General features: G+C 51.3%; 1 protein-coding gene, 25 non-coding genes and 1 pseudogene across 26 annotated transcripts; all 27 read left to right on the top strand.

Annotated features, from left to right (window-relative positions):
• Positions 1–1,859: 1,859 nt before the first annotated feature.
• On the top strand, positions 1,860–1,943 carry Trnal-cag (transfer RNA leucine (anticodon CAG)). The gene has a single exon. It is a non-coding gene; the product is annotated as a tRNA-Leu (tRNA).
• Positions 1,944–2,100: 157 nt separating this feature from the next.
• Positions 2,101–2,184, top strand: Trnal-cag (transfer RNA leucine (anticodon CAG)). Its single transcript has one exon. It is a non-coding gene; the product is annotated as a tRNA-Leu (tRNA).
• Positions 2,185–2,584: 400 nt separating this feature from the next.
• Positions 2,585–2,668, top strand: Trnal-cag (transfer RNA leucine (anticodon CAG)). The gene has a single exon. It is a non-coding gene; the product is annotated as a tRNA-Leu (tRNA).
• Positions 2,669–2,825: 157 nt separating this feature from the next.
• Positions 2,826–2,909, top strand: Trnal-cag (transfer RNA leucine (anticodon CAG)). The gene has a single exon. It is a non-coding gene; the product is annotated as a tRNA-Leu (tRNA).
• Positions 2,910–3,067: 158 nt separating this feature from the next.
• Trnal-cag (transfer RNA leucine (anticodon CAG)) lies at positions 3,068–3,151 on the top strand. The gene has a single exon. It is a non-coding gene; the product is annotated as a tRNA-Leu (tRNA).
• Positions 3,152–3,309: 158 nt separating this feature from the next.
• On the top strand, positions 3,310–3,393 carry Trnal-cag (transfer RNA leucine (anticodon CAG)). Its single transcript has one exon. It is a non-coding gene; the product is annotated as a tRNA-Leu (tRNA).
• A 157-nt stretch (positions 3,394–3,550) lies between these two features.
• Trnal-cag (transfer RNA leucine (anticodon CAG)) lies at positions 3,551–3,634 on the top strand. Its single transcript has one exon. It is a non-coding gene; the product is annotated as a tRNA-Leu (tRNA).
• Positions 3,635–3,791: 157 nt separating this feature from the next.
• Trnal-cag (transfer RNA leucine (anticodon CAG)) lies at positions 3,792–3,875 on the top strand. The gene has a single exon. It is a non-coding gene; the product is annotated as a tRNA-Leu (tRNA).
• A 157-nt stretch (positions 3,876–4,032) lies between these two features.
• Trnal-cag (transfer RNA leucine (anticodon CAG)) lies at positions 4,033–4,116 on the top strand. Its single transcript has one exon. It is a non-coding gene; the product is annotated as a tRNA-Leu (tRNA).
• Positions 4,117–4,274: 158 nt separating this feature from the next.
• On the top strand, positions 4,275–4,358 carry Trnal-cag (transfer RNA leucine (anticodon CAG)). Its single transcript has one exon. It is a non-coding gene; the product is annotated as a tRNA-Leu (tRNA).
• A 158-nt stretch (positions 4,359–4,516) lies between these two features.
• Trnal-cag (transfer RNA leucine (anticodon CAG)) lies at positions 4,517–4,600 on the top strand. Its single transcript has one exon. It is a non-coding gene; the product is annotated as a tRNA-Leu (tRNA).
• A 157-nt stretch (positions 4,601–4,757) lies between these two features.
• On the top strand, positions 4,758–4,841 carry Trnal-cag (transfer RNA leucine (anticodon CAG)). Its single transcript has one exon. It is a non-coding gene; the product is annotated as a tRNA-Leu (tRNA).
• A 158-nt stretch (positions 4,842–4,999) lies between these two features.
• On the top strand, positions 5,000–5,083 carry Trnal-cag (transfer RNA leucine (anticodon CAG)). Its single transcript has one exon. It is a non-coding gene; the product is annotated as a tRNA-Leu (tRNA).
• A 195-nt stretch (positions 5,084–5,278) lies between these two features.
• LOC144172983 (uncharacterized) lies at positions 5,279–10,243 on the top strand. Its single transcript, XM_077701578.1, has one exon. It carries the CDS (start codon positions 5,311–5,313, stop codon positions 6,502–6,504), a length of 1,194 nt encoding a protein of 397 aa, XP_077557704.1. The 5' UTR covers positions 5,279–5,310; the 3' UTR covers positions 6,505–10,243.
• A 40-nt stretch (positions 10,244–10,283) lies between these two features.
• On the top strand, positions 10,284–10,367 carry Trnal-cag (transfer RNA leucine (anticodon CAG)). Its single transcript has one exon. It is a non-coding gene; the product is annotated as a tRNA-Leu (tRNA).
• A 158-nt stretch (positions 10,368–10,525) lies between these two features.
• Positions 10,526–10,609, top strand: Trnal-cag (transfer RNA leucine (anticodon CAG)). Its single transcript has one exon. It is a non-coding gene; the product is annotated as a tRNA-Leu (tRNA).
• A 157-nt stretch (positions 10,610–10,766) lies between these two features.
• Trnal-cag (transfer RNA leucine (anticodon CAG)) lies at positions 10,767–10,850 on the top strand. The gene has a single exon. It is a non-coding gene; the product is annotated as a tRNA-Leu (tRNA).
• A 158-nt stretch (positions 10,851–11,008) lies between these two features.
• Trnal-cag (transfer RNA leucine (anticodon CAG)) lies at positions 11,009–11,092 on the top strand. The gene has a single exon. It is a non-coding gene; the product is annotated as a tRNA-Leu (tRNA).
• A 157-nt stretch (positions 11,093–11,249) lies between these two features.
• Trnal-cag (transfer RNA leucine (anticodon CAG)) lies at positions 11,250–11,333 on the top strand. The gene has a single exon. It is a non-coding gene; the product is annotated as a tRNA-Leu (tRNA).
• A 157-nt stretch (positions 11,334–11,490) lies between these two features.
• On the top strand, positions 11,491–11,574 carry Trnal-cag (transfer RNA leucine (anticodon CAG)). Its single transcript has one exon. It is a non-coding gene; the product is annotated as a tRNA-Leu (tRNA).
• A 1,275-nt stretch (positions 11,575–12,849) lies between these two features.
• On the top strand, positions 12,850–12,933 carry Trnal-cag (transfer RNA leucine (anticodon CAG)). The gene has a single exon. It is a non-coding gene; the product is annotated as a tRNA-Leu (tRNA).
• Positions 12,934–13,090: 157 nt separating this feature from the next.
• On the top strand, positions 13,091–13,174 carry Trnal-cag (transfer RNA leucine (anticodon CAG)). The gene has a single exon. It is a non-coding gene; the product is annotated as a tRNA-Leu (tRNA).
• A 157-nt stretch (positions 13,175–13,331) lies between these two features.
• Trnal-cag (transfer RNA leucine (anticodon CAG)) lies at positions 13,332–13,415 on the top strand. Its single transcript has one exon. It is a non-coding gene; the product is annotated as a tRNA-Leu (tRNA).
• Positions 13,416–13,572: 157 nt separating this feature from the next.
• On the top strand, positions 13,573–13,656 carry Trnal-cag (transfer RNA leucine (anticodon CAG)). The gene has a single exon. It is a non-coding gene; the product is annotated as a tRNA-Leu (tRNA).
• Positions 13,657–13,814: 158 nt separating this feature from the next.
• Trnal-cag (transfer RNA leucine (anticodon CAG)) lies at positions 13,815–13,898 on the top strand. Its single transcript has one exon. It is a non-coding gene; the product is annotated as a tRNA-Leu (tRNA).
• A 2,537-nt stretch (positions 13,899–16,435) lies between these two features.
• Positions 16,436–16,519, top strand: Trnal-uag (transfer RNA leucine (anticodon UAG)). The gene has a single exon. It is a non-coding gene; the product is annotated as a tRNA-Leu (tRNA).
• A 9,046-nt stretch (positions 16,520–25,565) lies between these two features.
• LOC144172972 (uncharacterized) lies at positions 25,566–26,125 on the top strand (annotated as a pseudogene).
• Positions 26,126–26,545: the final 420 nt, after the last annotated feature.

Raw genomic sequence — 26,545 nt, 5'->3', positions numbered from 1 at the left:
ATTCATAAAATTGTTGGCCCTCAACAGACTTGCGGCATACTTGGAAGGTCCATTTGCACCAATATACACAAGGCAAGGTGTGTGCTTGAGTGTTCCGATGCCATGCATCTAGGAGTCGCTGTGCTTCAGCTAGACCTTGAAAAGGCCTTTGACTGTGTATCGCACGAAGTATTGTTTACTATTTTAGACTATATAAACGTCGGTTCTGTTATCAAAGAGGGGGTAGCATTGGCGTACCGGAATTGCACCACGCGGTTAGTTGTGAACAAGGCATTGGGAGCGCCCATTAACGTGCAACGCTCTGTGCGCCACGGCTGCCCCCTCAGCCCACTTTTGTTTTGCATTTATATTGAAACATTGTGTTTGTGCATACTCAAAGATGTAGAAATTCGAGGGTTCCGATTGCATGAGGCCGAAGTAAAAGTATTGGCTTATGCAGACGACATTGCGGTATTCTGTGAAAACAAGGAAAGTATTATTAAAGTAGTTGAGATAACAAAACAGTTTAGTACAATCACCGGAAGCCTTGTAAATTGGGGTAAGTGCCTGGGGTTCTGGCATGGAGAATGGCAATCAACCCCTGACACTTTTGCCAACGTAAGCTGGTTAACAACCCCCGTAAAGTACCTTGGAGCCCCACTACAGTGTTATAAAGACAGTGAGCCGTATTGGCACGAACAAACACAGGAGACTCGAGCAAAGGCAGACAAGTGGAGGGGGGCGTGTTTGTCAACCTTTGCTAGGGCAACAGTGTGCAACCTGTTTTTCGTTAGTAAACTGTGGTACGTGATGCAAGTGCTGCACTGTTCGCGTACAAATGTGCAAAAGCTGCATCGGGTCCTTGCTGTTTTCGTGTGGGCCTCGAATTGGGAGAGGTGCAGCCGCACCAACCTGTTCAGGCGAATCAAAGATGGGGGACTGGGACTGGCGCACCTATTTGTGCGACAGCTTGTAAATAGATTTCTGTTTGTAAGGGATGTAAGGGACCCCTTTCTGAGGACAGTATGTCAGGTAAGGTTGGGCAGGCTTCTGCCTGACTTTGTTGTAACCACTGGGCATATGCATGGAGGCATTTTTGGTTTTTTCAAAGAAGTTGTTGGAAGTGTAAATTTTTTGAATGCACGTTTTTCAAAAGAATACTTGAGTGCTGTAAAAAGAAAAAAATCTGTATCATGATATTGTGGATACCGTGTTTCCTGTGCCAATGTACAGAGCTATGTACTCTGGAGGCCCAGGCCAGGACGTTCTTAAGAGGGTGAAAAGGATGCAAATTCAGCCAGGGGTCAAGTCCTTTTTCTTTAGGCTGCATACAGGTACATTATTAGTACGAACATATATGGAACAGAGGGGGCTATTTGTACCATGGGGGACAGACTGTTTTAGGTGTAAATTACCAGACACTATAGACCACGTGTTTTTGCATTGTTGTGAGAGAGTGTACTTATGGGATGTGCTGCAAAGGACACCAAGAAAAGACTTTCCCTTAAACCCTCACGGTATACGGTTTCTTGCAGTGGACAATGAGGCTGGAGTGCCTTATGATTTAGTAATGGTACTGGGCCTCCATAGCATATGGCGCTCTCGCACTGCAAAACTGTATAATGATGTCGATGCACGTTTTGCCCGACAGTATTTTAAAGAGAGTATTGGTCGCTTTGTCGAAATTATTAAGTCTGAGGAAGTATTGCCGGTTTGGCTGCCAGAAATAGAGCAGCTGACAAAGCTGAGGCTATTTTAATTGACAATCCCAGCCCTTTATTGGCCGGCAGCCTCACTTTTCCTGAGTTCAGTGTTTTATTGTGATCATCTGTAATGTTGTTTTGTGTGTTGTCAAAACCAGGCAATAAAGAAAAAAAAAAGTCAGGATGGCCGAGCGGTCTAAGGCGCTGCGTTCAGGTCGCAGTCCGGTCTTCCGGGCGTGGGTTCGAATCCCACTTCTGACACGTCTTTTTTTCTTTTGTTTCCCTTCGAAAGAACAACTGCAGTCCGGCTGCAATGCACACCTTTGCCGTCCTCTCTCCCCCTTTGGGCGAATCCTTCTTTTGGAATGACTGGCTGCGGCGTGGCTGGCACGGCACAACTACATTCATACCTTCGTCCGTCAGGATGGCCGAGCGGTCCAAGGCGCTGCGTTCAGATCGCAGTCCGGTCTTCCGGGCGTGGGTTCGAATCCCACTTCTGACACGTCTTTTTTTCTTTTGTTTCCCTTCGAAAGAACAACTGCAGTCCAGCTGCAATGCACACCTTTGCCGTCCTCTCTGCCCCTTTGGGCGAATCCTTCTTTTGGAATGACTGGCTGCGGCGTGGCTGGCACGGCACAACTACATTCATACCTTCGTACCGTCAGGATGGCGGAGCGGTCCAAGGCGCTGCGTTCAGGTCGAAGTCCAGTCTTCCGGGCGTGGGTTCGAATCCCACTTCTGACACGTCTTTTTTTCTTTTGTTTCCCTTCGAAAGAACAACTGCAGTCCGGCTGCAATGCACACCTTTGCCGTCCTCTCTGCCCCTTTGGGCGAATCCTTCTTTTGGAATGACTGGCTGCGGCGTGGCTGGCACGGCACAACTACATTCATACCTTCGTACCGTCAGGATGGCCGAGCGGTCCAAGGCGCTGCGTTCAGGTCGCAGTCCGGTCTTCCGGGCGTGGGTTCGAATCCCACTTCTGACACGTCTTTTTTTCTTTTGTTTCCCTTCGAAAGAACAACTGCAGTCCGGCTGCAATGCACACCTTTGCCGTCCTCTCTCCCCCTTTGGGCGAATCCTTCTTTTGGAATGACTGGCTGCGGCGTGGCTGGCACGGCACAACTACATTCATACCTTCGTCCGTCAGGATGGCCGAGCGGTCCAAGGCGCTGCGTTCAGGTCGCAGTCCGGTCTTCCGGGCGTGGGTTCGAATCCCACTTCTGACACGTCTTTTTTTCTTTTGTTTCCCTTCGAAAGAACAACTGCAGTCCAGCTGCAATGCACACCTTTGCCGTCCTCTCTGCCCCTTTGGGCGAATCCTTCTTTTGGAATGACTGGCTGCGGCGTGGCTGGCACGGCACAACTACATTCATACCTTCGTACCGTCAGGATGGCGGAGCGGTCCAAGGCGCTGCGTTCAGGTCGCAGTCCGGTCTTCCGGGCGTGGGTTCGAATCCCACTTCTGACACGTCTTTTTTTCTTTTGTTTCCCTTCGAAAGAACAACTGCAGTCCGGCTGCAATGCACACCTTTGCCGTCCTCTCTGCCCCTTTGGGCGAATCCTTCTTTTGGAATGACTGGCTGCGGCGTGGCTGGCACGGCACAACTACATTCATACCTTCGTACCGTCAGGATGGCCGAGCGGTCCAAGGCGCTGCGTTCAGGTCGCAGTCCGGTCTTCCGGGCGTGGGTTCGAATCCCACTTCTGACACGTCTTTTTTTCTTTTGTTTCCCTTCGAAAGAACAACTGCAGTCCAGCTGCAATGCACACCTTTGCCGTCCTCTCTGCCCCTTTGGGCGAATCCTTCTTTTGGAATGACTGGCTGCGGCGTGGCTGGCACGGCACAACTACATTCATATCTTCGTCCGTCAGGATGGCCGAGCGGTCCAAGGCGCTGCGTTCAGGTCGCAGTCCGGTCTTCCGGGCGTGGGTTCGAATCCCACTTCTGACACGTCTTTTTTTCTTTTGTTTCCCTTCAAAAGAACAACTGCAGTCCAGCTGCAATGCACACCTTTGCCGTCCTCTCTGCCCCTTTGGGCGAATCCTTCTTTTGGAATGACTGGCTGCGGCGTGGCTGGCACGGCACAACTACATTCATATCTTCGTCCGTCAGGATGGCCGAGCGGTCCAAGGCGCTGCGTTCAGGTCGCAGTCCGGTCTTCCGGGCGTGGGTTCGAATCCCACTTCTGACACGTCTTTTTTTCTTTTGTTTCCCTTCGAAAGAACAACTGCAGTCCAGCTGCAATGCACACCTTTGCTGTCCTCTCTGCCCGCTTGGGCGAATCCTTCTTTTGGAATGACTGGATGCGGCGTGGCTGGCACGGCACAACTACATTCATATCTTCGTCCGTCAGGATGGCCGAGCGGTCCAAGGCGCTGCGTTCAGGTCGCAGTCCGGTCTTCCGGGCGTGGGTTCGAATCCCACTTCTGACACGTCTTTTTTTCTTTTGTTTCCCTTCGAAAGAACAACTGCAGTCCAGCTGCAATGCACACCTTTGCCGTTCTCTCTGCCCCTTTGGGCGAATCCTTCTTTTGGAATGACTGGCTGCGGCGTGGCTGGCACGGCACAACTACATTCATACCTTCGTACCGTCAGGATGGCCGAGCGGTCCAAGGCGCTGCGTTCAGGTCGCAGTCCGGTCTTCCGGGCGTGGGTTCGAATACCACTTCTGACACGTCTTTTTTTCTTTTGTTTCCCTTCGAAAGAACAACTCCAGTCCAGCTGCAATGCACACCTTTGCCGTCCTCTCTGCCCCTTTGGGCGAATCCTTCTTTTGGAATGACTGGCTGCGGCGTGGCTGGCACGGCACAACTACATTCATACCTTCGTACCGTCAGGATGGCCGAGCGGTCCAAGGCGCTGCGTTCAGGTCGCAGTCCGGTCTTCCGGGCGTGGGTTCGAATCCCACTTCGGACACGTCTTTTTTTCTTTTGTTTCCCTTCGAAAGAACAACTGCAGTCCAGCTGCAATGCACACCTTTGCCGTCCTCTCTGCCCCTTTGGGCGAATCCTTCTTTTGGAATGACTGGCTGCGGCGTGGCTGGCACGGCACAACTACATTCATATCTTCGTCCGTCAGGATGGCCGAGCGGTCCAAGGCGCTGCGTTCAGGTCGCAGTCCGGTCTTCCGGGCGTGGGTTCGAATCCCACTTCTGACACGTCTTTTTTTCTTTTGTTTCCCTTCGAAAGAACAACTGCAGTCCAGCTGCAATGCACACCTTTGCCGTCCTCTCTGCCCCTTTGGGCGAATCCTCCTTTTGGAATGACTGGCTGCGGCGTGGCTGGCACGGCACAACTACATTCATACCTTCGTACCGTCAGGATGGCCGAGCGGTCCAAGGCGCTGCGTTCAGGTCGCAGTCCGGTCTTCCGGGCGTGGGTTCGAATCCCACTTCTGACACGTCTTTTTTTCTTTTGTTTCCCTTCGAAAGAACAACTGCAGTCCAGCTGCAATGCACACCTTTGCCGTCCTCTCTGCCCCTTTGGGCGAATCCTTCTTTTGGAATGACTGGCTGCGGCGTGGCTGGCACGGCACAACTACATTCATATCTTCGTCCGTCAGGATGGCCGGGTCGCGTCTGTGGCTTGGGGATTCCACTTCCGGCCACCGTACCGTGCGGACGGGGAATGGCAAGCTCCGTGCAAGGAGCGGTTTTAGCGGGCCCTTCGGCCCGCGGTAACAGGTCTGCTGTTCGTGATATCGATACCCAGGACTACCAAGTTATTCTGCCCCATCTACCATCAGGACCATCTGCCCTTAACACAATATTTTTGCACGCGGACGTCAAAGGAAGACCTTACAAGGTGGAAGATTTTCGTGATATTCTGGTTCGTCTGGCGCTGCTCCCCGAGGTTGTCGCCTTGGGGGCGTACCAGATGAACCATTTGTGGGCGGTGACTTTCAAGGACGCTGAAGGGGCTCGGAAACTTGTTGCCGCCGGAGAACTTCGAGTCAAGGAACGTCGGTGCCTCGTGATCGATCCTCGAAACCAGGATGTCCGTTTAAAGCTCCACTGGGTGCTCCACCACGTCCCCGACGACGACGTGCGAAGCGCCCTGGGGCTTTACGGAAAGGTCACTGAAGTGACCAGGGACCGATGGCGTGTGCCAGGCTGCTCTGCGCAGTCTTCGACGACGCGCCTGGTCACCCTCCGGCTGAAGACGGGTATCAGCGTGGATGACCTCCCTCACCAGGTACGAGTCGCCGGCGAGATGGCCTTGCTGGTGGTGCCCGGGAGGGTGCCCCTGTGTCTTCGCTGCCACCGGAGCGGCCACATTCGGCGCGAGTGCCGGGTGCCGCGCTGCGTTCTTTGTCGTCGCTTCGGCCACGACGAGAGCCAGTGCGTACGCACATATGCCAACGTTGCGGGATCAGGGGAGGACGACCAGCAGTCGGAGTTTATTATGGACGCGGCGGACGCCGAGGAGGCGGCGAAGGGAGGAGGCGACGGACTGCCGCGCGGGGCCACGCCCACCGAGAGGGCCTCGGAAGACGCGGCACAGCAGCCAGCGCCCAAGGAACCCGGAATTATCGATGAGGTGCCTGAAGTGCCGGAAGAAGCATCCACGTTTCAGTCCACAGGCAAAGAAGAAAAGGTGCAACTCGAGGGAGACCAGACTGGGTGCATGGAACTCGGGGACGACGCAGCCAGCTCCTCGGTTGGCAAGCGACCCCGAGCAGAGGTGAGCGACGAAGGCACCGAGGCGCTGAACACCGGGGAACCGCCGTCCAAGGCGGCTCCACAGGTTCGACGCGCATCCCTGAAACCGAAGCCCAACATACCTCCGGATCGTAACAAAGGTCGGCCGTCCGTCACCTGAGTCAGACCGTCGAAAAGGGTGGTGGGAGTGGGGGTACTGAGTGCAATGCTCACGCTACGGGACTTAAGCACGACGCCTGGATGGGACGTTACGCAACGATGGCAAGGTCAGGCCCTGGTAGAGCTGAGCAACCGCGCCACCCGGAAAAAGCACGGACAGCCGCACCCGAAAGGAGCGACACACCGACGGGAATACGAGGAGCATGTAAGCTGACGACACGAACAGTACTGTCTGCTTTGTTTCTTTCCCGTTCTTAAATGGCAGTACTTCAAAGGCCGCTACATATAGCCACGCTAAACGTGCGAGGCCTCGGAGAAAGGCGCAAACAATGTCAATTGCGTAGAATAATGTACGAAAAAGAAATCGATGTTCTGGCGATACAGGAGACGAAGATAGAAAGTGAAGAGAGTACTGAAAAAATGATAAAACCTTTGTCAAACAGCTTTAGTGCGTGTGTAAGCCATGCAGTGGGGTGTGCGGGGGGGTGTTGCATCTTCTTTAGAAACAATGTTGGGATTCAGATTGAGAGTGTTGTATCGTGTGTGTTTGGTAGGTTTATTGTATGCGATTTTGTTTATTTCGGCTATAGTTTTCGCGCTTTGTGTATTTATGCACCAACGGTGTGCCGAGAGAGAAATGTGTTCTTTGAATCTATCGAAGGGTTTTTGGATTGCGAAAGGCATATCATTTTATTAGGTGATTTTAACTGTGTTTGCGAGAGGGTAGACCGATCTGGCGCCAGTAAGTGGCAAGATTCCAGTACTCAGCTGCTGACAGAACTGCTAGAAAAACACGAGTTAGTTGACGTCGCCCATTGCTCTGATAACGTGAACACGCTACGGTTCACGCATTTTCAGGGGGCTAGCCACGCCCGCTTAGATAGGATTTATTTGTCGGGCGATTTAGCTCCCAACTGCAAGGGCTATAACGTTGAGTATGTGTCTTTCAGCGATCACTGTCTCGTTTCTTTCTGGCTAGGGGGGAGGAGGAGCAACTTCAAGACGTTTAGCTGGGACCTATGGAAACTAAATACAAAACTTTTAAGTGATGAAAGGTACAACGATGATGTGATGGAAGCTTTCAACAAACAAAAAAGTAACGAAAGCATGGCCTGGGGAGATAGATGGGAACGTATAAAAGAAGATAGTAAACTGTCCGCTGTAGAAAGGGCAGCGATCATTGCAAGGGCTGAAAGAAAGAATGAGAATGAGCTCAGGAGTAATCTTAAACGCATGCTCCAACTGGAATGTGAAATGCCGGGCGCTTTCAACGACGACATCTCACAAATAAAAAGCAAGTTGGAAGCCATCGATAAAGAGCGATACCGGGGAGCAACAATACGTGCGCGCGCAGAAAGTTTGCTAGCGGGGGAGATGCCCACGAAAAGGGCCTTAAGCGATGAAATGAGGTACGCAAAGCGGAATAAAATTGAAGAAATACTATGGCAGGGACGTTTGACTAAAGATGTAGAAAACATAAAAGCAGCTTTCATTGAACATTACACAAATCTTTTTAGCACAGCTCACCCTTGTAGCGAAAGATTTAGGCAAGATTATCTTAAATTCATGCCAAGACTGGAAGATGAGGTGAAAGTTCAACTGGAAGAACCAATAACATTGCAAGAAATTGAAGCAGCCATAGGCGACTTAAAAGTGGGCAAAGCGCCGGGGCCTGATGGTCTGTCAGCGGAATTTTATAAGAAGTTTATCGGTGTAGTGGCGCCATTCTTATTTCTCGTTTTCCTAGATGCTTTTGAAAAAAACGAACTACCAAAGTCATTTACAAGAACACACACGGTGTTGATTCCCAAATCAGACGATCCTGCTAAACTTCAAAATGTAACGGGTTACCGTCCAATCACCCTTGCTAACGTAGACTATAAGATTTTTATGAAAGTACTGGCAAAAAGATTGCAGAGAATTGTAACATCGCTTGTGGGACCACACCAAACATGTGGAATCCGGGGTCGGAGCATACAGACAAACACACACATTGCTCGCAGTGTGCTGCAGGGCTGCGATATGTTTCAGCAGAAAGTAGCGATGCTACAAATTGATTTCGAAAAAGCATTCGACCGCGTCTCTCATGAAATTTTGTTTTGCATTTTAGAACATGTCAATGTGGGTGACGTGCTTTTCAGGGGTGTCCGAATGGCTTACAAAAATTGCACCACACAGCTCATTATCAACAAGAATGTAACAAAAAGTTTATCTGTAGAATCTTCGGTGAGGCAAGGGTGCCCAGCTTCACCTCTCCTTTTCTGTATTTTCTTAGAGCCTTTCTGTTTAAGAATAATTAATGACAATGACATTCATGGTTTTCGTTTGCACTCAAGTGAAGTGAAGCTATTAACCTACGCCGATGACGTCGCGGTATTTTGTGAGGATAAACAAAGTGTAGAAAAAGTAATAGTTGTCACTAAAGAGTTTTGCGGTGTCACCTGCAGTTCAGTGAACTGGAATAAATGTTGCGGTTTTTGGTACGGAGAGTGGGCAGCAACCCCAGAAGTGTTTCAGAACGTTAGCTGGTCGACAACGCCAGCACGTTACCTAGGAGTGCCTTTGGAATACCATCAGAATAGTGAAGAGTATTGGAGTGGGGAAGTGACGGGTCTACGCGAAAAAGCCAACAAATGGGGAGGCCACGCATTATCCGTTTTCGCACGGGCCACCGTTTGTAACCTTTTCCTCTTGGCGAAACTGTGGTACGTTATGCAGATATTACATTGTTCAAGGACGCATGTCCAGAAGATTCACCGTGTCTTTGCTGTCTTCGTGTGGGGTTCGCTGTGGGAGCGTACAAGCAGAAGTAATCTGTTTCGAAGTGTGAAACACGGAGGAGTCGGTTTGTGCCATGTGTTTTTGAGGCAAATTGTGAACCGTTTTTTGTTCCTAAGGGATGCGGAGGATCCTTTTCTGCGCACGTTTTTGCAGATGACTCTTCCCAATGTACTACCTGAGTTTGTTGTGTCCTCCAGTAACAGAGGACCTATACGATGCAAGGGTTTTTTGAAAGAAGTTGTTGATGCTTTTCGGTTTCTGGCGGTACGTTTCTCTTTGGAATATCTGTCTACTGTGTCCAGGAAAATGCTAACAAAAGATTTGAAGGATATTCTTTTTCCGGTGCCCCGTTACAGGTCAATGTATTGTAAAGGACCTGGTCAAAATGTTTTGTCACGTGTAAAGAAGATGGTTATCCCAGCGTCCGTGAAAACGTTTTTCTTTAAGCTGCACACGAACACTCTTCCAGTAAAGACATGGATGCAGGAAAAGGGATTATACGAGGTTTGGTCCAGCACGTGTTCTTTGTGCAATAAACCAGAGACTGTGGAGCATGTTTTCATGGAGTGCTGGGATGCCATCTTCTTTTGGGATGTCCTGCAAAGAACCCTGAAGAAAGAATTGCCTGTAACACCACAGGGAATACGGTATCTCCCCGTTGAGTGTTCTGATGGTGTGCCGTACGACCTCATAATGGCTGTAGCATTGCATTCAATTTGGAGGTCGCGAATGGCTGTACGCCATGCGGACGTACACGCCCAAACCGTTAGCAAGTATTTTGCACAGAGCATGACTTCGATGTACGATATTGCTACAACCCAGGGTATAGAGCTGGAATGGTTACCAATTTTGGAAGATTTGTGTACTTTTGATGTTTATTTTAAATCTTTCCGCCAGCCAAAGCATGGTCGGCGGTTTTTAACCTATCATTGACGCATTTGTGTTCTGGTGTTCATACAGGCAATAAAGAAAAAAAAAAAAAAAAAAAAAAAAAAAAAAGTCAGGATGGCCGAGCGGTCCAAGGCGCTGCGTTCAGGTCGCAGTCCGGTCTTCCGGGCGTGGGTTCGAATCCCACTTCTGACACGTCTTTTTTTCTTTTGTTTCCCTTCGAAAGAACAACTGCAGTCCAGCTGCAATGCACACCTTTGCCGTCCTCTCTGCCCCTTTGGGCGAATCCTTCTTTTGGAATGACTGGCTGCGGCGTGGCTGGCACGGCACAACTACATTCATACCTTCGTACCGTCAGGATGGCCGAGCGGTCCAAGGCGCTGCGTTCAGGTCGCAGTCCGGTCTTCCGGGCGTGGGTTCGAATCCCACTTCTGACACGTCTTTTTTTCTTTTGTTTCCCTTCGAGAGAACAACTGCAGTCCAGCTGCAATGCACACCTTTGCCGTCCTCTCTGCCCCTTTGGGCGAATCCTTCTTTTGGAATGACTGGCTGCGGCGTGGCTGGCACGGCACAACTACATTCATACCTTCGTCCGTCAGGATGGCCGAGCGGTCCAAGGCGCTGCGTTCAGGTCGCAGTCCGGTCTTCCGGGCGTGGGTTCGAATCCCACTTCTGACACGTCTTTTTTTCTTTTGTTTCCCTTCGATAGAACAACTGCAGTCCAGCTGCAATGCACACCTTTGCCGTCCTCTCTGCCCCTTTGGGCGAATCCTTCTTTTGGAATGACTGGCTGCGGCGTGGCTGGCACGGTACAACTACATTCATACCTTCGTACCGTCAGGATGGCCGAGCGGTCCAAGGCGCTGCGTTCAGGTCGCAGTCCGGTCTTCCGGGCGTGGGTTCGAATCCCACTTCTGACACATTTTTTTTTCTTTTCTTTCCCTTCGAAAGAACAACTGCAGTCCAGCTGCAATGCACACCTTTGCCGTCCTCTCTGCCCCTCTGGGCGAATCCTTCTTTTGGAATGACTGGCTGCGGCGTGGCTGGCACGGCACAACTACATTCATACCTTCGTCCGTCAGGATGGCCGAGCGGTCCAAGGCGCTGCGTTCAGGTCGCAGTCCGGTCTTCCGGGCGTGGGTTCGAATCCCACTTCTGACACGTCTTTTTTTCTTTTGTTTCCCTTCGAAAGAACAACTGCAGTCCGGCTGCAATGCACACCTTTGCCGTCCTCTCTGCCCCTTTGGGCAAATCCTTCTTTTGGAATGACTGGCTGCGGCGTGGCTGGCACGGCACAACTACATTCATACCTTCGTCCGTCAGGATGGCCGAGCGGTCCAAGGCGCTGCGTTCAGGTCGCAGTCCGGTCTTCCGGGCGTGGGTTCGAATCCCACTTCTGACACGTCTTTTTTTCTTTTGTTTCCCTTCGATAGAACAACTGCAGTCCAGCTGCAATGCACACCTTTGCCGTCCTCTCTGCCCCTTTGGGCGAATCCTTCTTTTGGAATGACTGGCTGCGGCGTGGCTGGCACGGTACAACTACATTCATACCTTCGTACCGTCAGGATGGCCGAGCGGTCGAGGTAAAGGACCCCTTCCTGCGCACTGTTATTCAAGTCAGGTTAGGCAGGCTATTGCCCCAATTTATTGTTACGTCATGTCAAAGCTACAATGGAGGAGTACACGGGTATTTAAAAGAAGTTGTTCAAGCGACACAATTTCTTTGTGTACGGTTCTCTATGGAGTACTTGAGTGCCGTGTCGAAGAAAAAGCTGTATAAAGACCTTGCTGAAATCTGTTTTCCTGTTCCTTTATACCGATCCATGTTTCCGGTGGGTCCCGGGCAGAACGTTTTGAAACGTGTTAAAGCTATGGCCATTCCCCCGGGTGTTAAAACATTTTTCTTTAAACTGCACTGTGGCGTGTTACCAGTTAAAACATGGATGTTAGAAAAGGGTCTGTTTGTGCCATGGGGTGTGGACTGTTCTTTGTGTAAAAAGCCCGAGACGGTGGAACATGTTTTTTTGGATTGTTGGGATGGGGTGTTTTTGTGGGACGTTCTTCAGCGAACATTGAAAAAGGAGTTTCCGTTGAGCTCTTATGGCATCCGGTTTTTGGCAGTGCAAAACGATAATGGAGTGCCTTACGACCTAGTGATGTTGCTGGTTCTCCACGGAATATGGAGGTCTCGAATGGCGTTTCGGCACTGTGACGTAGACGGAAGGCCAGCAAGGCAGTATTTCTGTGAGAGTGCCCAACGTATTGTAGAAATGTGGAAGAGTCAGAACTGTACTCCTGAATGGTTGCATGAATTTGAAAAGGTATTGTCTATGCCCCGTTTTTAGTTATGTAGCGCTGGCTTGAGTGAAGTCAGCGATTTTATCATATGTACCGTAGTTTCTGGATTTTGTTTGAAACCGGCAATAAAGAAAAAAAAAAAAAATGGCCGAGCGGTCCAAGGCGCTGCGTTCAGGTCGCAGTCCGGTCTTCCGGGCGTGGGTTCGAATCCCACTTCTGACACATTTTTTTTTCTTTTCTTTCCCTTCGAAAGAACAACTGCAGTCCAGCTGCAATGCACACCTTTGCCGTCCTCTCTGCCCCTCTGGGCGAATCCTTCTTTTGGAATGACTGGCTGCGGCGTGGCTGGCACGGCACAACTACATTCATACCTTCGTCCGTCAGGATGGCCGAGCGGTCCAAGGCGCTGCGTTCAGGTCGCAGTCCGGTCTTCCGGGCGTGGGTTCGAATCCCACTTCTGACACGTCTTTTTTTCTTTTGTTTCCCTTCGAAAGAACAACTGCAGTCCGGCTGCAATGCACACCTTTGCCGTCCTCTCTGCCCCTTTGGGCAAATCCTTCTTTTGGAATGACTGGCTGCGGCGTGGCTGGCACGGCACAACTACATTCATACCTTCGTCCGTCAGGATGGCCGAGCGGTCCAAGGCGCTGCGTTCAGGTCGCAGTCCGGTCTTCCGGGCGTGGGTTCGAATCCCACTTCTGACACATTTTTTTTTCTTTTCTTTCCCTTCGAAAGAACAACTGCAGTGCAGCTGCAATGCACACCTTTGCCGTCCTCTCTGCCCCTTTGGGCGAATCCTTCTTTTGGAATGATTGGCTGCGGCGTGGCTATCACGGCACAACTACATTCATACCTTCGTCCGTCAGGATGGCCGAGCGGTCCAAGGCGCTGCGTTCAGGTCGCAGTCCGGTCTTCCGGGCGTGGGTTCGAATCCCACTTCTGACACATTTTTTTTTCTTTTCTTTCCCTTCGAAAGAACAACTGCAGTGCAGCTGCAATGCACACCTTTGCCGTCTTCTCTGCCCCTTTGGGCGAATCCTTCTTTTGGAATGACTGGCTGCGGCGTGGCTGGCACGGCACAACTACATTCATACCTTCGTCCGTCAGGATGGCCGAGCGGTCCAAGGCACTGCGTTCAGGTCGCAGTCCGGTCTTCCGGGCGTGGGTTCGAATCCCACTTCTGATACGACGTTTTTTCTTTTGTTTTCCTTCGAAAGAACAACTGCAGTCCAGCTGCAATGCACACCTTTGCCGTCCTCTCTGCCCCTTTGGGCGGATCCTTCTTTTGGAATGACTGGCTGCGGCGTGGCTGGCACGGCACAACTACATTCATACCTTCGTACCGTCAGGATGGCCGAGCGGTCCAAGGCGCTGCGTTCAGGTCGCAGTCCGGTCCTCCGGGCGTGGGTTTGAATCCCACTTCTGACACGTCTTTCTTTTCTTTTCTTTCCCTTCGAAAGAACAACTGCAGTCCGGCTGCAATGCACACCTTTGCCGTCCTCTCTCCCCCTTTGGTCGAATCCTTCTTTTGGAATGACTGGCTGCGGCGTGGCTGGCACGGCACAACTACATTCATACCTCCGTACCGTCAGGATGGCCGATCATTCTACTTCCAGCCACCGAAGCGTGCGGACGCAGAATCATGAGCTCCAGCGGAGCGGCGATAGCGGCTCAGCCGAGCCGCGGAAACAGGCCAACGGGTAGAGATAACGAGGAGTACCAGATTATACTGCCGCAACTGCCTACCGGAGGCATCGTTTTAAACACGGTGTTTTTGCACGGCGACGTGAAGGCCAGACCTTTTAAGGTCGAAGATATTCGGGATGCGCTCGCACGGACTGGTCTGCTCCCCGAGGTTGTCGCCTTGGGGGCATACCAGATAAACCATGTGTGGGCAGTAACGTTCAGCAGCGCCGAAGCAACGAAGAAGATGCTCGCGGTCACGGAACTTCAAGTAAAGGGCCGGCTGTGCGTCGTCATCGACCCGCAAGATCAACAGGTCAGACTGAAGCTGCACTGGCTGCTTCATGGCGTCGCCAACGACGACATCCCGGCTGCCTTTGCGTCGTACGGCAAAGTGACCGAGTTGAACCGGGAGCGGTGGCGTGTCCAGGGCGTCAAGGGTTCCACGACGGGGACGGTGCTGCTGAAGTTGAAAATAGGCCTCAAGGTTGACGACCTGCCGCACCAGATAAAGGTTGCAGGGGAGCTCGCCCTCGTCGTGGCACCGGGACGCCCCATGCAGTGCCTTCGCTGCTACGGCCAGGGCCATGTGCGGCGGGACTGCAAGGTGCCCCGTTGTTCCAAGTGTCGGCGTTTTGGTCACGTCGAGACGCAGTACGTGCCCTCGTACGCGTCAGTGACGGGACCCGCTGACAGCGAGGGTGCTACCGACCACCTTATGGACGCCATCGAGGCAGAGGAAGCAGCCGAAGGCGCTGGTGGTGGCGAGCCCTCCGAAAATACCACCGTGGCCCCAAGGGAAGCCTGCCTCACCCAGGAAGTGAAAACGCCCGAGGCCACCCCAGCAACAACGGCACCACCAGAGGAGGACTTGGGTGAACGTGACCAAAAGTGCTCGACACCCGAGCCCCCGTTCAAGAAGCCCTTCATCTCACCAGGCAGTTCTGTAGCGCGTCTGGAGCAGCTGTGAATATGGAAAAAACAAAGAGATTTTGGTTTGGTGAATGGGGTGCGAAACCGTCCTTATTTGGTGGCATTACTTGGGATAAGGATGCACTTCAATACCTAGGTGTACCTTTGCACCAAATACGGAACACCGGGCCTCATTGGTCATTGGCACTCCAAAAAGTCAAGCGAGCCTCTCAGGCATGGATGGGGCGAGAACTTTCTGTGTTTGTGCGTGCGCACGTTTGTAATGTCTTCCTTGTCGCAAAGCTTGTTTATGTGCTGCAAGTACTCCACTGTGTGCGTTCTAAAGTACAAGCTCTACATAGAGTTTTTGCAACATTTGTGTGGGGGTCCTAATGGGAACCTATGCGTAGGGACAATTTGTTTCTTCCATTAGTGTCTGGGGGTGCTGAGCTGATACATTTGTTTGTACACCAGCTTGTATCTCGGTTTTCTTCTATAAGGTGACGCATCATCCACTTCTGCTCAGCGTTATTCAACAGCGCATAAGTTTTCATTTACCGTTTTTGCTTGTCTCCACTGCTGAAGTCTGTACGAAGCCGCCATGGGGGTTTTTAAAGGAGGTGGGCGACACCTTCAATTTCCTTACTGCGAGGTTTTCCCTGCAATATCTGTTTACCCACTCCAGGAAGGCTTTGACGAATACTTTATTAGAGAGTCTGTTCCCAGTGCCGGTTTATCGCCATCCTTACATTGGCCACCATAAGGACAGTATTTTGAAGCGGGTCACACGTATGTGTCTTCGTCAAAATGCAAAAACGTTTTTCTTTAAGCTGCATACATCAACACTCCCAGTGAAAACATGGTTGCGCGAGAAAGGAATGTCTATTCCTTGGTCTGACAATTGCCGTTTATGCAATCAACCTGAAACCTATTGATCATTGTTTTGTTTTGTGCCGGGATGCAGTGTTTTTCTGGGATGTGTTGCAACGAACTCTTAAAGAGGACATGGGCATTACCCCTTATACAATTCGGTTCTTGCCTTTTAGAGATGTTACTGGAGTGCCCAATGATATATTTGTTGTTATCGGATTGTATAGCTTGTGGAAGTGCCGCATGACGGACAGGCACGCGGAACCCCCTCGCCCAACGAAGTCCATTTTTCGGGAGCAAGCTGCGTTGGTGCGGAGCATTTATGCGGCGCAAAGTGACCCACCAGAATGGCTGCATCTGTTGGACGCGTGCGCCTGCTTGCCAGAGTTTTAACGGACAGCTTATTTTAGCTGCAGTGATGTGCATCTTCTTGGATGACTCATAACTTTTGTAGGCTGTATTAAGGGCAGTTTTCCATGTAGTAAAGGAAAAGAAAAACCGTCAGGATGGCCGAACGGTCCAAGGCGCTGCGTTTAGGTCGCAGTCCGGTCTTTCGGGGGTGGGTTCGAATCCCACTTCTCACACGCCTTTTTTTTGTTTGACTTTGAAAGAACGACTGCAGTCCGGCTGGCAATGCACACCTTTGACGTCCTCTCTTTCTCTATGGGCGAATCCTTTTTTTTTGGAATGACCGGCTGCGGCGTGGCTGGCACGGCACAACTCCAGCCATACCCTCGTACCGTCAGGATGGCCGAGCGGTGTTTCTGCTTCCGGTTGCACTAGCATGCGGTCGCAGAATGTCGAGCTCCGCCCAAGGAGCGGCTTCAGCGGGCCTTTCGGCCCGCGGTAACAGGTTTTTTGCCCAGGATGCCGAGGATTATCAAGTACGTTTGCCACAGTTTCCCTCAGGTCAGTCGGTTTTAAACACGGTTTTTCTTCATGCCGACATGCTTGCCCGGCCTTACCGCCTTGAGGACTGTCGGGACGTTTTGCCTCGTCTGGAACTGCTCCCCGACGTCGTAGCCTTGGGGGCGTTCCAGATGAGTCACGTCTGGGCAGTGCCGTTCAAGTCGGCGGATGGTGTGAAGAAGATTTCGTAGCTCACTGATATCAAGGTGAAGGATCGTCGGTGCCTTGTTATCGACCCTTCTAATCAAGAAGCCCGCCTGAAGCTACACTGGCTGCTGCACAATTTGCCGGGCGACGCCGTTCGCGCTGCGCTGGCACCCTGCGAGCGTGTCGACGACGTGCGCAGGGAGCGGTGGCGCGTCGAAGGCATCCAGGACAAGGGCTCGACGTTTCGTACGGTGACCCTCAAGTTGTAGGCGGGCGTTACTGTCGAAGACCTGCCGCATGAACTTCGTGTGGCGGGTGACGAGGTCCTCGTCGTCGTCGCAGGAAGGGCTCCGCAGTGCTTGCGTTTCAACCTCAAGGGGCATGCCTGGCGTGAATGCAAGGTGCCGAAGTGTTCTTCGTGCCGTCGCTTTGGGCATGACGCAAGCAGCTGGGTTAAGTCGTACGCCAGCGTCACCGGCCCAGCGAGGGACGACGACCTTCGCGAAAACCTCATGGACGAGGTAGACGCGGAGGAGATCGCAGCAGGGGCCACCGACCAGGCGGTGAAGGAGCCGACGTCGGCGGGGCGGGTCGATGCCGAGGCTGGCCAGCGCGTTCCTGAAGAGGAGCAGCCGGTCCAGCCGAAGACGCCTTCCCCTCACGTCACGTCAAACGAGGCCAACGGCACCGGACAGGCATGTCAGGAGACGGCGGAGGCGCCGGCTACCGCAGCGGAAGCCGTGCAAAGGACCTCAGTAGTACCGCCGCAAAGCGACAGCGCGAAGGTAATGACACCGGGCAAGATGACGGACTCACCAGCAGCAAGGACCCCTGGCTAAGGCGTTTCCAGGGAGACGACCGAGCTTCAAGCCGAAGCCCAACGTCCTTCCAGACCGAACAAAAACTCCGGCTCCGCCCACTCGCTGCGAAAGGTAGTCGCCATCCTTTTGCTCAGTGTTTGTTGTTGCGCTTTTTGAACTGCCAACGGACTAAACGCAACAGCGTAGTTGGGTCTAGGCAGCATTTTTGGGGTGGGTATTGTGTTCTTGGTGTTTATGGTTTATCCATTAGGTTTAGTTGGCGGGAGGTGGGCAGTGTGTATTGCAGCAGCTGTGAATCCCGCAGACCATATGAAAGTTATATATGTGCGGGTTTTTGGAGTGTGTATGGGATGTTTGTAGTTGACGAAGCGTCGTCCTTTTTTGTGCTGCATAAATGTAAGTGTTGTGTGCGAAGTCTAGCTTCCTACTTAACATGGTTTACTTGAGCAACCCAATACGCATCACCACGCTTAATGTCAGGGGATTTCCGGATCGGAGACGGCAAAATCAGGTGTATCGACTCGTAACAGGTGAGGATTTGGACATCGTGGCTTTGCAAGGATTTGGACATCGTGGCTTTGCAAGAGACCAAGGTTGGGAGGGAGGACCAGACGGATCGTATGGTGCGGCCCTTTATTGCGCGCTGTGATGTGTACGTGTCGTATGCGGTCATGCTTTCTGCGGGTTGCGCACTTTAAATTCGGAGAAACTTAGGGGCCGCTCTAAAGGCCGTCACCGCCTCGGAAAAGGGGCGGTATGTCGTGTGCGACTTAGAGTTTTGTTCCAATGAATGGAGTTTAATGTGTGTCTACGGGCCCACCAATACAGCCGAAAGGAAGGCTTTCTTTGAAGAAATGCGTCCACGGTGTGAGACGGAACGGCTTTTAATTTTAATGGGCATTTATAATTGTGTTTGCTCAGTGCGCGACAAAAGCAGCACGACCAATTTTAGAGACGCCAGTACGGCTGTACTGAATGAGATAGTAGCCGGCTGCGCCCTAGAAGATGCAGGTGATGGCATGAGCAATGCATGGACCGTTCGCTATACGCACTTTCAGGAGAATAGTCATGCGCGGCTCGACAGGGTGTATGTTTCTGTAGAACTCGTACCTGAATGTAAGAATTATAAAGGGACCCCAGTTTCTTTTAGCGACCATTGTCTGGTGTCGTTAACACTAGGCAGGGCCGCTAAACGTGGAAACGCGTTCTCCTCGGGATTGCGGAAAATGAACAACAAACTTCTACAAGATGATCCATTCGTCGAGACCGTTGACGCATGCGCACGGGCCTCATTTAGCAGCGCAGGCGTGACGAGCTTCATTCGGAAGTGGGAGTTGTTTAAACAAGAGGTTAGACTAAAAGCCCTTGAACGTTCTTCCGCAATGAAGAACGACGAGAAAAAAAAAGAAGCCACTCTACGAAGTAATCTCGACGATCTTATGGTACAAGAATGTAAATCGCCGGGACGTACAGAGATGACATACAGAATATTAAAGCACAACTCGAGGTCTTAGATAGGGACAAATATCATGGAGCGCTTGTTTCCGCAAGAGCAGAAAAGATGCTTCTAGGAGAGGCGCCGACCGAAGGAGCCTTATGCTCCGAGAAAAAGTACCCTCGCAGAAATGCGATAGCGGAAACAGAAAGCGAAGGCGTCTTGTGCAAGGACCAAGCCACCATAGAACGCTGTTTTTGTAACTTTTCTGACAAGCTGCTTGCACGTCACGCTATTGATATCGTGGCGTTTAAGGATGAATTTATGAGATTGTTGCCATAACTAAACAAAGAGAGGTCAGCACTGCGCGAAACAGACATTACGGAGAATAAATTAAGAAAAGCTATAGAGGATTTGAGCCCAGGAAAGACGCCTGGCCCCGATGGGCTAAGCGATGCATTCTATAAAAAGTTTAAAGAGTGCCTAAGTCCAGTGTTGTGTACGTTATACGCTGAGGCGAATCAGAATGGTGTGCTACCACCGTCCTTTCTTGAGTCGCACACCATTTTTATTTTTAAGTTAGATGATGACGCCAAACTCCGAGCTATACCTGGGTATCACTCAATCAGTCTCACTAATGTAGACTATAAGATTTTAATGAAAATTCTGGCTAGTCGCTTGCAGTCTGTCATTAGGGACATCGTTGGACCGCATCAAACATGCGGTATAAAAGGGCGGTCAATAGTTACGAACATTCATAATGCTCGAAGTGTTCTTGAGTGTTGCGACAGCACTCGAGGTTCTTTAGCAATGCTCCAGGTAGACCTGGAGAAGGCATTCGATCAGGTATCACACGAGTTCCTTGTAGCCATGTTAGAGCACATAAATGTAGGGACTGTTATTCTTGAGGGAGTGCGCATGGCGTATAGTGGGTGTTCAACTAGCCTTGTTGTGAACAAGTCGCTCAGCAAAGCAGTGCAGGATCAACGTGGCGCACGTCAGGGTTGCCCGTTGTCCCCATTGCTTTTCTGTGTATATGTAGAAGCGTTTTGTTTGAGTAATATCGGAAGCAAAACCGTCAACGGCTTTCAACTGCAGTCGTGTGAGGTACGTGTGTTGGCCTATGCCGACGACATTGCACTTTTCGTTGTTGATAAAAGCAGCATAAGCGGCGTGGCAAAGACACTAAAGCCCTTGTAAGGTCCACATATGAGATTAGCGGCCAGGCGCCCGGGCTGCGCGTGAGAACCCACCACTCTGTCTGGTGGACCAGCACGGTGGACTCTACGCTGCAGCCGCTGCCAATTCGTCACGGAGCGCACGGGAGACGGATTTTCTGGCCCACCGCATACCACAGGGATAATCCCCCATTGAGAAAGCAGACGGCGCCGCAAGGGTTCCGGGAACCGTCTGCGTGACGTGCGGAGGTGGTGGGATTACTGGTGTCGAAGCGCGTGCCGCGTAAGACACCATTGTTAGCGCGCCCCGGCCGGCAGAGTGCACTGTCGCCGTCTTTCGCTCTCACCCCGTGGGGTCGCACACACATGCTCGTCTGCGAGCGTGCTGTTGACCCAAAGATGGCGGCGCCTCATTGAATATTCCACGGCGTGCTGAGTGACAGCTGTCTACGTGAATTTGGGCACTCCCTTACACATGTACGAAAGCTACAGGGGCGTTCCCGAGAGTGGGTGATCTCGAGGTTTTACAAGGCCCAACTTGGCCGTTGGAAATCGTTCTTGTCTGAGCGCCGAGCTGGGCAGTTCCCGGCGGGACAAGGAGTCTCGACCGTTAAAGCTGGGTTGGGATTTGTGAGCCCCCTCGGTTAGAGGTTAAGATCGCGTCGGAGGTTTAGGGTGCAGCGCCGTGCAACGGATGCAACGGATCTTGCATCGGAGGGTGCAACGGATCTTGCGGCGAGACAGAGTCTCGGCCGTCGTTTCTCGAGCGGTTTGTGTACGCTCCGAGGATAGGAGAGCTAGACGAAGTTGAGAAGCTCAAGTGATTTGTGCGTACTTGGAGCTAGCGTCTAGCTGAAGTTTGAAGTTTTCCTTTTATTACTCATGTACCCAGTTTTCCTACTGTAAATAGCTGTATATAAACTCTTCGTTTCATTTAATCAACCTCAACGCCTCGAGTTCGTCAGTTCGACCGCCGTCTCCAAGGACTTCAACACCATCGCCCTGCCAGCCTCCTGGGAAATCAACCGGAGCCCGGGCAATTGGGTTCCTGATCGCCACCTGACTTCGGGGAAACGAACCACAACCATCTTTACTGGCCTCCTGTAAATACAGTGCCAGCAGCGTGAACTCGCAAAAATGTTTAGGTTTCTGGCACGGCCAATGGGATGAATGCTCGGAGGTCTTCAAAACATAAGCTGACAGACGAGAGCGAGCTGGAATATATGTTCAGTGGCCAAATTACACAATAAACAAGGTGAATAAAGGTTCGCTATTCATATCGCTGGCATTTTGTCGTCGGTAACGCGTTACCGTGAGACTGTGATTCGTACGGGCTTCATTCGGGGACGCCGTTCGCAAACCGCTAGTCTCATTGCGTTTAAACGATAAAGCACAAAACAAACAAATAAAACATTTCACTCAACTGTTTATCAGGACGCGAGGAGCACTTGCGCTAGAGCCCTCGCAATCGTCACGTCACGTTAGAAAGGAATGCTACAAAGGCGTCGCTATGCGGTGCTTGAGTGACCGTTGCAGCACCACTGCAGGAAGTGAGAAAATCGGCGTGCCTGCGTGTAAAATAAGACGCGCATGCGCGCCGCGCCGGTCTCGACAACAGGTGCCGGGCCTCCACAGTGCGCATCGATGGCTTTTGCCACGCGCTCGCGTGGTCTGCAAAATTAGGTCCCCGACTGTACAAGACCCCTTTTTGCATACTGTTTGCCAAATGAAGTTGTCTGTGGTGTTACCCGATTTCGTTATAGCGCCAGCACGTTTCCCTTTCTTGACAATGGAAGGATACTTCCGCAAAGTTGTTCAAGCGACCCAGTCTTTGCGTTCCCGCTTCACACTGGAATACCTATCTAGCGTGCCGCGGAGAAGATTGTATAATGTTCTCCTTGACTCTGTATTTCCAGTTCCACTGTACCGACCAATGTACCGTGCAGGGCCAGGCCAGGATGTGTTTAAACGCGTGAAATCTATGGCGGTACCGCCATGGGTTAAAACGTTCTTTTAAGGCTCCACGCTGGTGTCCTACCGGTCAAAACGTGGCAAAAGGAGAAAGGACTGTACGTTCCGTGGGGGGTCGACTGTTACCCGTGCAAAAAGCCGGAGAAAGTAGAACACGTGTTTTTTTTAAATGTTGGGATGGGGTCTTTTTTTGGGACGTGCTTCAGCGGACTTTAAAGAAAGATTTTCCTCTAGACGCCTACGGAATCAGGTTTATACCCAGCGAGAATGACGGCGGGTTGCCGCACGATGTGGTGCTGGTTTTGCCTCTGCACGGCATTTCGAAATCTCGCATGGCCATACGCCACCGCGATGTTGATGCTCGTTCCAAGGAATACTTTGGAGAAACTGTTCGTTTAATTGTAGATGTTTGGAAGACTCAGCCTGACACACCGGAATGGCTTCCGGTAATGGAGTCACTGACAAACCTTAAGCAGTTTTAGCCATTTTCTGCTAGCAAAACACTGTTGGCTGTTATATCAATGTATGTTACATCATTGTCTACCTGTTTTCCTTGGTTTTCGTGCTTGTTTTCTCTCAGAGTATTGCAATAAAGAAAAAAAAAAGCAGTCCGGTTATGCGGGCGTGGGTTCGAATCCCACTCCTGACAAGACTTTTGTTTCTTTTCCTTCCCTTCGAAAGAACGACTGCAGCATGGCTGGCAATGCACACCTTTAACCTTCCGCTCTCCCTCTTTGGGAAAATCCTCTTTTATAATAACCGGCTGCGACACCACTGGCTTAGCAACCTTTTCCTCGTCCTGTCAGGATGGCCGAGCTGGAGCCGCAGACCAGCGACGGGGTTGCAAGTACAGCCGCGGCCACTAAGGAAGACACACCCATCGAGCAGCAGCACGAAGACAGCGCGGACGACGACGGCGCAGTAAGCCAGCACTCATGTGTTTCCACACGGACACTGCATAGCGGAGAGTATCTGATGGAGAACGAGAGCACGAAGGCTCAGAACACCGGACGTCGACACGAATCAGCAAAGCGGCGCCGGGATGCGACATTGAGCGAAGAGCGACGCCTCGCCAGCCTAGAGAGGGAGTGGAAAATATGAACAAGAAAAGAGGAAGTCTGAATCGCACCAACCCCGTTCACAGTCCGCGACGCGTTTTAAGAAGCACTCAGTCTTGTGTTTTCTGCTAAAATGGAAATCATGGTGTCTGTGTGTAACTTATTATCAGTGACAGCCGATACGCCCCTTCAAGTAGCGACGCTAAATGTACGAGGCCTTGGATCAAGGAAGCGTCAACTTCAGGTTCGGAAGCTAATGGAGGAAACACAAACTGATTTGCTAGCTGTACAAGAAACTAAAATGGAATCTGAGCAGTTATACAGACACCATGGTGCAACCTTGATGCGTATTACGTGTGCGTTAGCCTTGCGGCTGGAACTTCTGGAGGCTGCTGTTGGTTTATAAGAAAGGCGAAACACTGCGTGGCTGAAAGTGTTAAGGCCTGCTCAGAGGGGTCTTTCGTCTGCTGAGATTTCGTATTTCACCAACAGCCTTTCAGGGTTGTCTGTGTTTATGCTCCCACAAAGCCCAAAGAACGTCGTATTTTTTTTTTTGAAGGTATAGTTACACTTCTCGAGTGTGACCGGAAGCTTATTTTTCTCGGTGACTTTAACTGTGTTTGTAGGCAAGAGGACCGTTCGAACGAAAACGCCCCCTCTGATCCAATTGCTACTTTTTTGTTGGAAAACATCACCTGCTTGTTACTCGAGGACGTTGCGTGCTTCGCAAATGCTACATGCACAGCAAAATTCACACATTTTCAAGAAGCTAGCCATGTCCATCAGGAAGCTCGCCATGTCCATCTGTCCATCTTTGCTCGTGTCACAATCTGTAATGTTTTTCTAGTGGCCAAGATTTGGTATGTTGATTGATTGAAGTGTTTAACGCGCCGACGCAACGCAGGCGATGAGGCGCGCCGTAGTGGAGGGCTCCGGATTAATTTTGACCACCTGGGGATCTTTAACGTGCGCCGAAATCTCGTACACACGAGCGTTTTTGCTTTTCGCCTCCATCAGAAAAGCGGCCGCCGCGGCCGGGAATCGAACCCGCGACCTCGTGCTCAGATTTGGTATGTTATGGAGTCTTTGTATTGTTCCCGTTTCAATATTCAGAAGTTTCAACGCATTTTTGCGGTGTTCGTTTGGAATTCAACGATCAAAAAAACTTGTCGCAGCAACCTTTTAAGAAAGCTCAAAGGGGTAGGGCTACCTTTGCCCCATCTCTTTGTAAGACTGGTTGTGTCGCGTTTTTTTTTTTTCGTTTTGTGGCACCAGTCTAACCCTTTTTGCGAACTTTTATTCTGTTCTTTGGGTGATGCTTCGCCTGACTTTCTGGTTACTTCTGCTGTTGTGGCTCGGTACAGCGTCAGTCGTTTTTTGAAGGAAGTCTTTTTTTCTTATTGGTTTCTCACGGCACGCTTTTCCCGTGATTTTCTTTGTTCCGTGACACGCAAAACATTGATGGGGGTTTTGATCGAATGTTTATTTCCCGAACCCTTGTATCGTTCTGTTACAATGCGGGCCCAGGTCAGGATGTGTTGCAGAGAGTTAAAAAAATGCCACTGCCGGGGGGAATGAAGACTTTCTTTTTTAAGGTGCACAGAGGAACTCTTCCGGCTATGACGTGGATGGCGGCCAAGGAGATCTTCTTGCCGTGGGGTGCGGACTGTTCGCTCTGCAGGAAACCGGAGAGTATTGAACACGTATTCCTGGACTGCTGGAACGCAGTATTGGGGGGGGGGGGTGTGTATCGCTAGCGCGATCCAAAGAGGCATGACGCAGGGGTACGATGGGAAGAAGGCCGCATCTTTATTGTAGCAGTGTTTATTTACCGAGCCAGACAGGAAAGTGTGCGTACCCTCGCCGCACTACCATTAAAAGAGGGTGGGTTTGACACGAGGCGCATGCTGCGCAAGATATGATACATCCTCCTTGGTGTATAAAACAATTGACACGTGAACACAATTGAAAGGCTCACAAAATGTTAAGCACGCATTCACGGCATTTGAACAACGTTCTCGTTGCAAGCGCGCCGTCTCGGCGCTTCGCGTTGTCGCTGCGAACTTCTTGGAACTTGTGTAGCTGTTGTCCCCAAGATCGGGGCCGCGGGCATGCACCCCGGCAACGCGACTGGAACCTCATGCGCCGTAGCAGACGGTGCTTCGTCCTCACCGCTTTCGGGAAGGTCTGGGCTGAAGTACTCGCTGGTTAGCAGCAAATGTCGACGATTCCGCCGCAGCTGCCGCCCTTCTTCTGTCGTGACGTCGTAGGACCTTAGATGCTCGGAAGGCCTCAGGACTTTAGCTTTCTTCGCCCATGCTCCTTTGGAACGCTGACGAACCGTGGCCCATGTTTTGAGCGGCGCCAGCAGTCTTTCAGGGCGGTTGGTCTGTGAACGTGTTACGATTGGTCGGGTCTCCGGTCCGGCAGCGTGTTGCGGAGTGTTCTGCCTTGCAATATCTCCTCTGGGGCCATGCCGCACTCCAGTGGTGTTGTGCTGTAAGCAAGAAGACCGAGCCAGAAGTCTTGCTTTGCTTCAGGCGTTTTTTTTTTCAGGATTCTCTTGGTAACCTGGACGCCCTTCTCAGCCAAATCATTCGATTTCGGATATCCTGGACTGGATGTGATGTGTCCGACGTCGTATGCCCTTGAAAAGGACCTGAACTCATGACACGAAAATTGCGGGCCATTATCTGTCAGGACGTCCAGGGGAATGCCGTACCTAGAAAATATGGCACTGGTTGCCTGAATAACAGAGCTCGGCGATGTGTCACGCAACTGCTCCACTTCCGGAAAATTTGACAGCGCGTCGTATACGCTGAGGTACGACCATCCACCATACTCACAGATATCGATGCTAACTTTCTGCCACGGCATCTCGGGCACCGGGCGCACCATCAAAGGTAATTGCGGCTGAGTATACGCGTACTTCTTGCACATTGCACATTTCTGCACGAATGCCTCAATGTCGGCGTTAATGCCAGGCCCAAATACAAGACGCCTTGCCCTTTCTTTGCATTTGTTGATGCCCATGTGTCCTTGGTGAATTCTTTTTTAAAGTGTCTTTCCTCAATCTCTTGGGAATTACCAC

This window comes from Haemaphysalis longicornis, unplaced genomic scaffold (assembly GCF_048455015.1).
Source record: "Haemaphysalis longicornis isolate Haplotype H1 unplaced genomic scaffold, Haemaphysalis longicornis Haplotype H1 scaffold_28, whole genome shotgun sequence".
NCBI lineage: Eukaryota > Metazoa > Arthropoda > Arachnida > Ixodida > Ixodidae > Haemaphysalis > Haemaphysalis longicornis.
This window is presented reverse-complemented; position numbering and strand designations above follow the sequence as displayed.

Bases quoted from the DNA above. Each gene is read 5' to 3' on its own strand.
- LOC144172983 (XM_077701578.1), top strand. From the start codon at position 5,311: ATGGCAAGCTCCGTGCAAGGAGCGGTTTTAGCGGGCCCTTCGGCCCGC.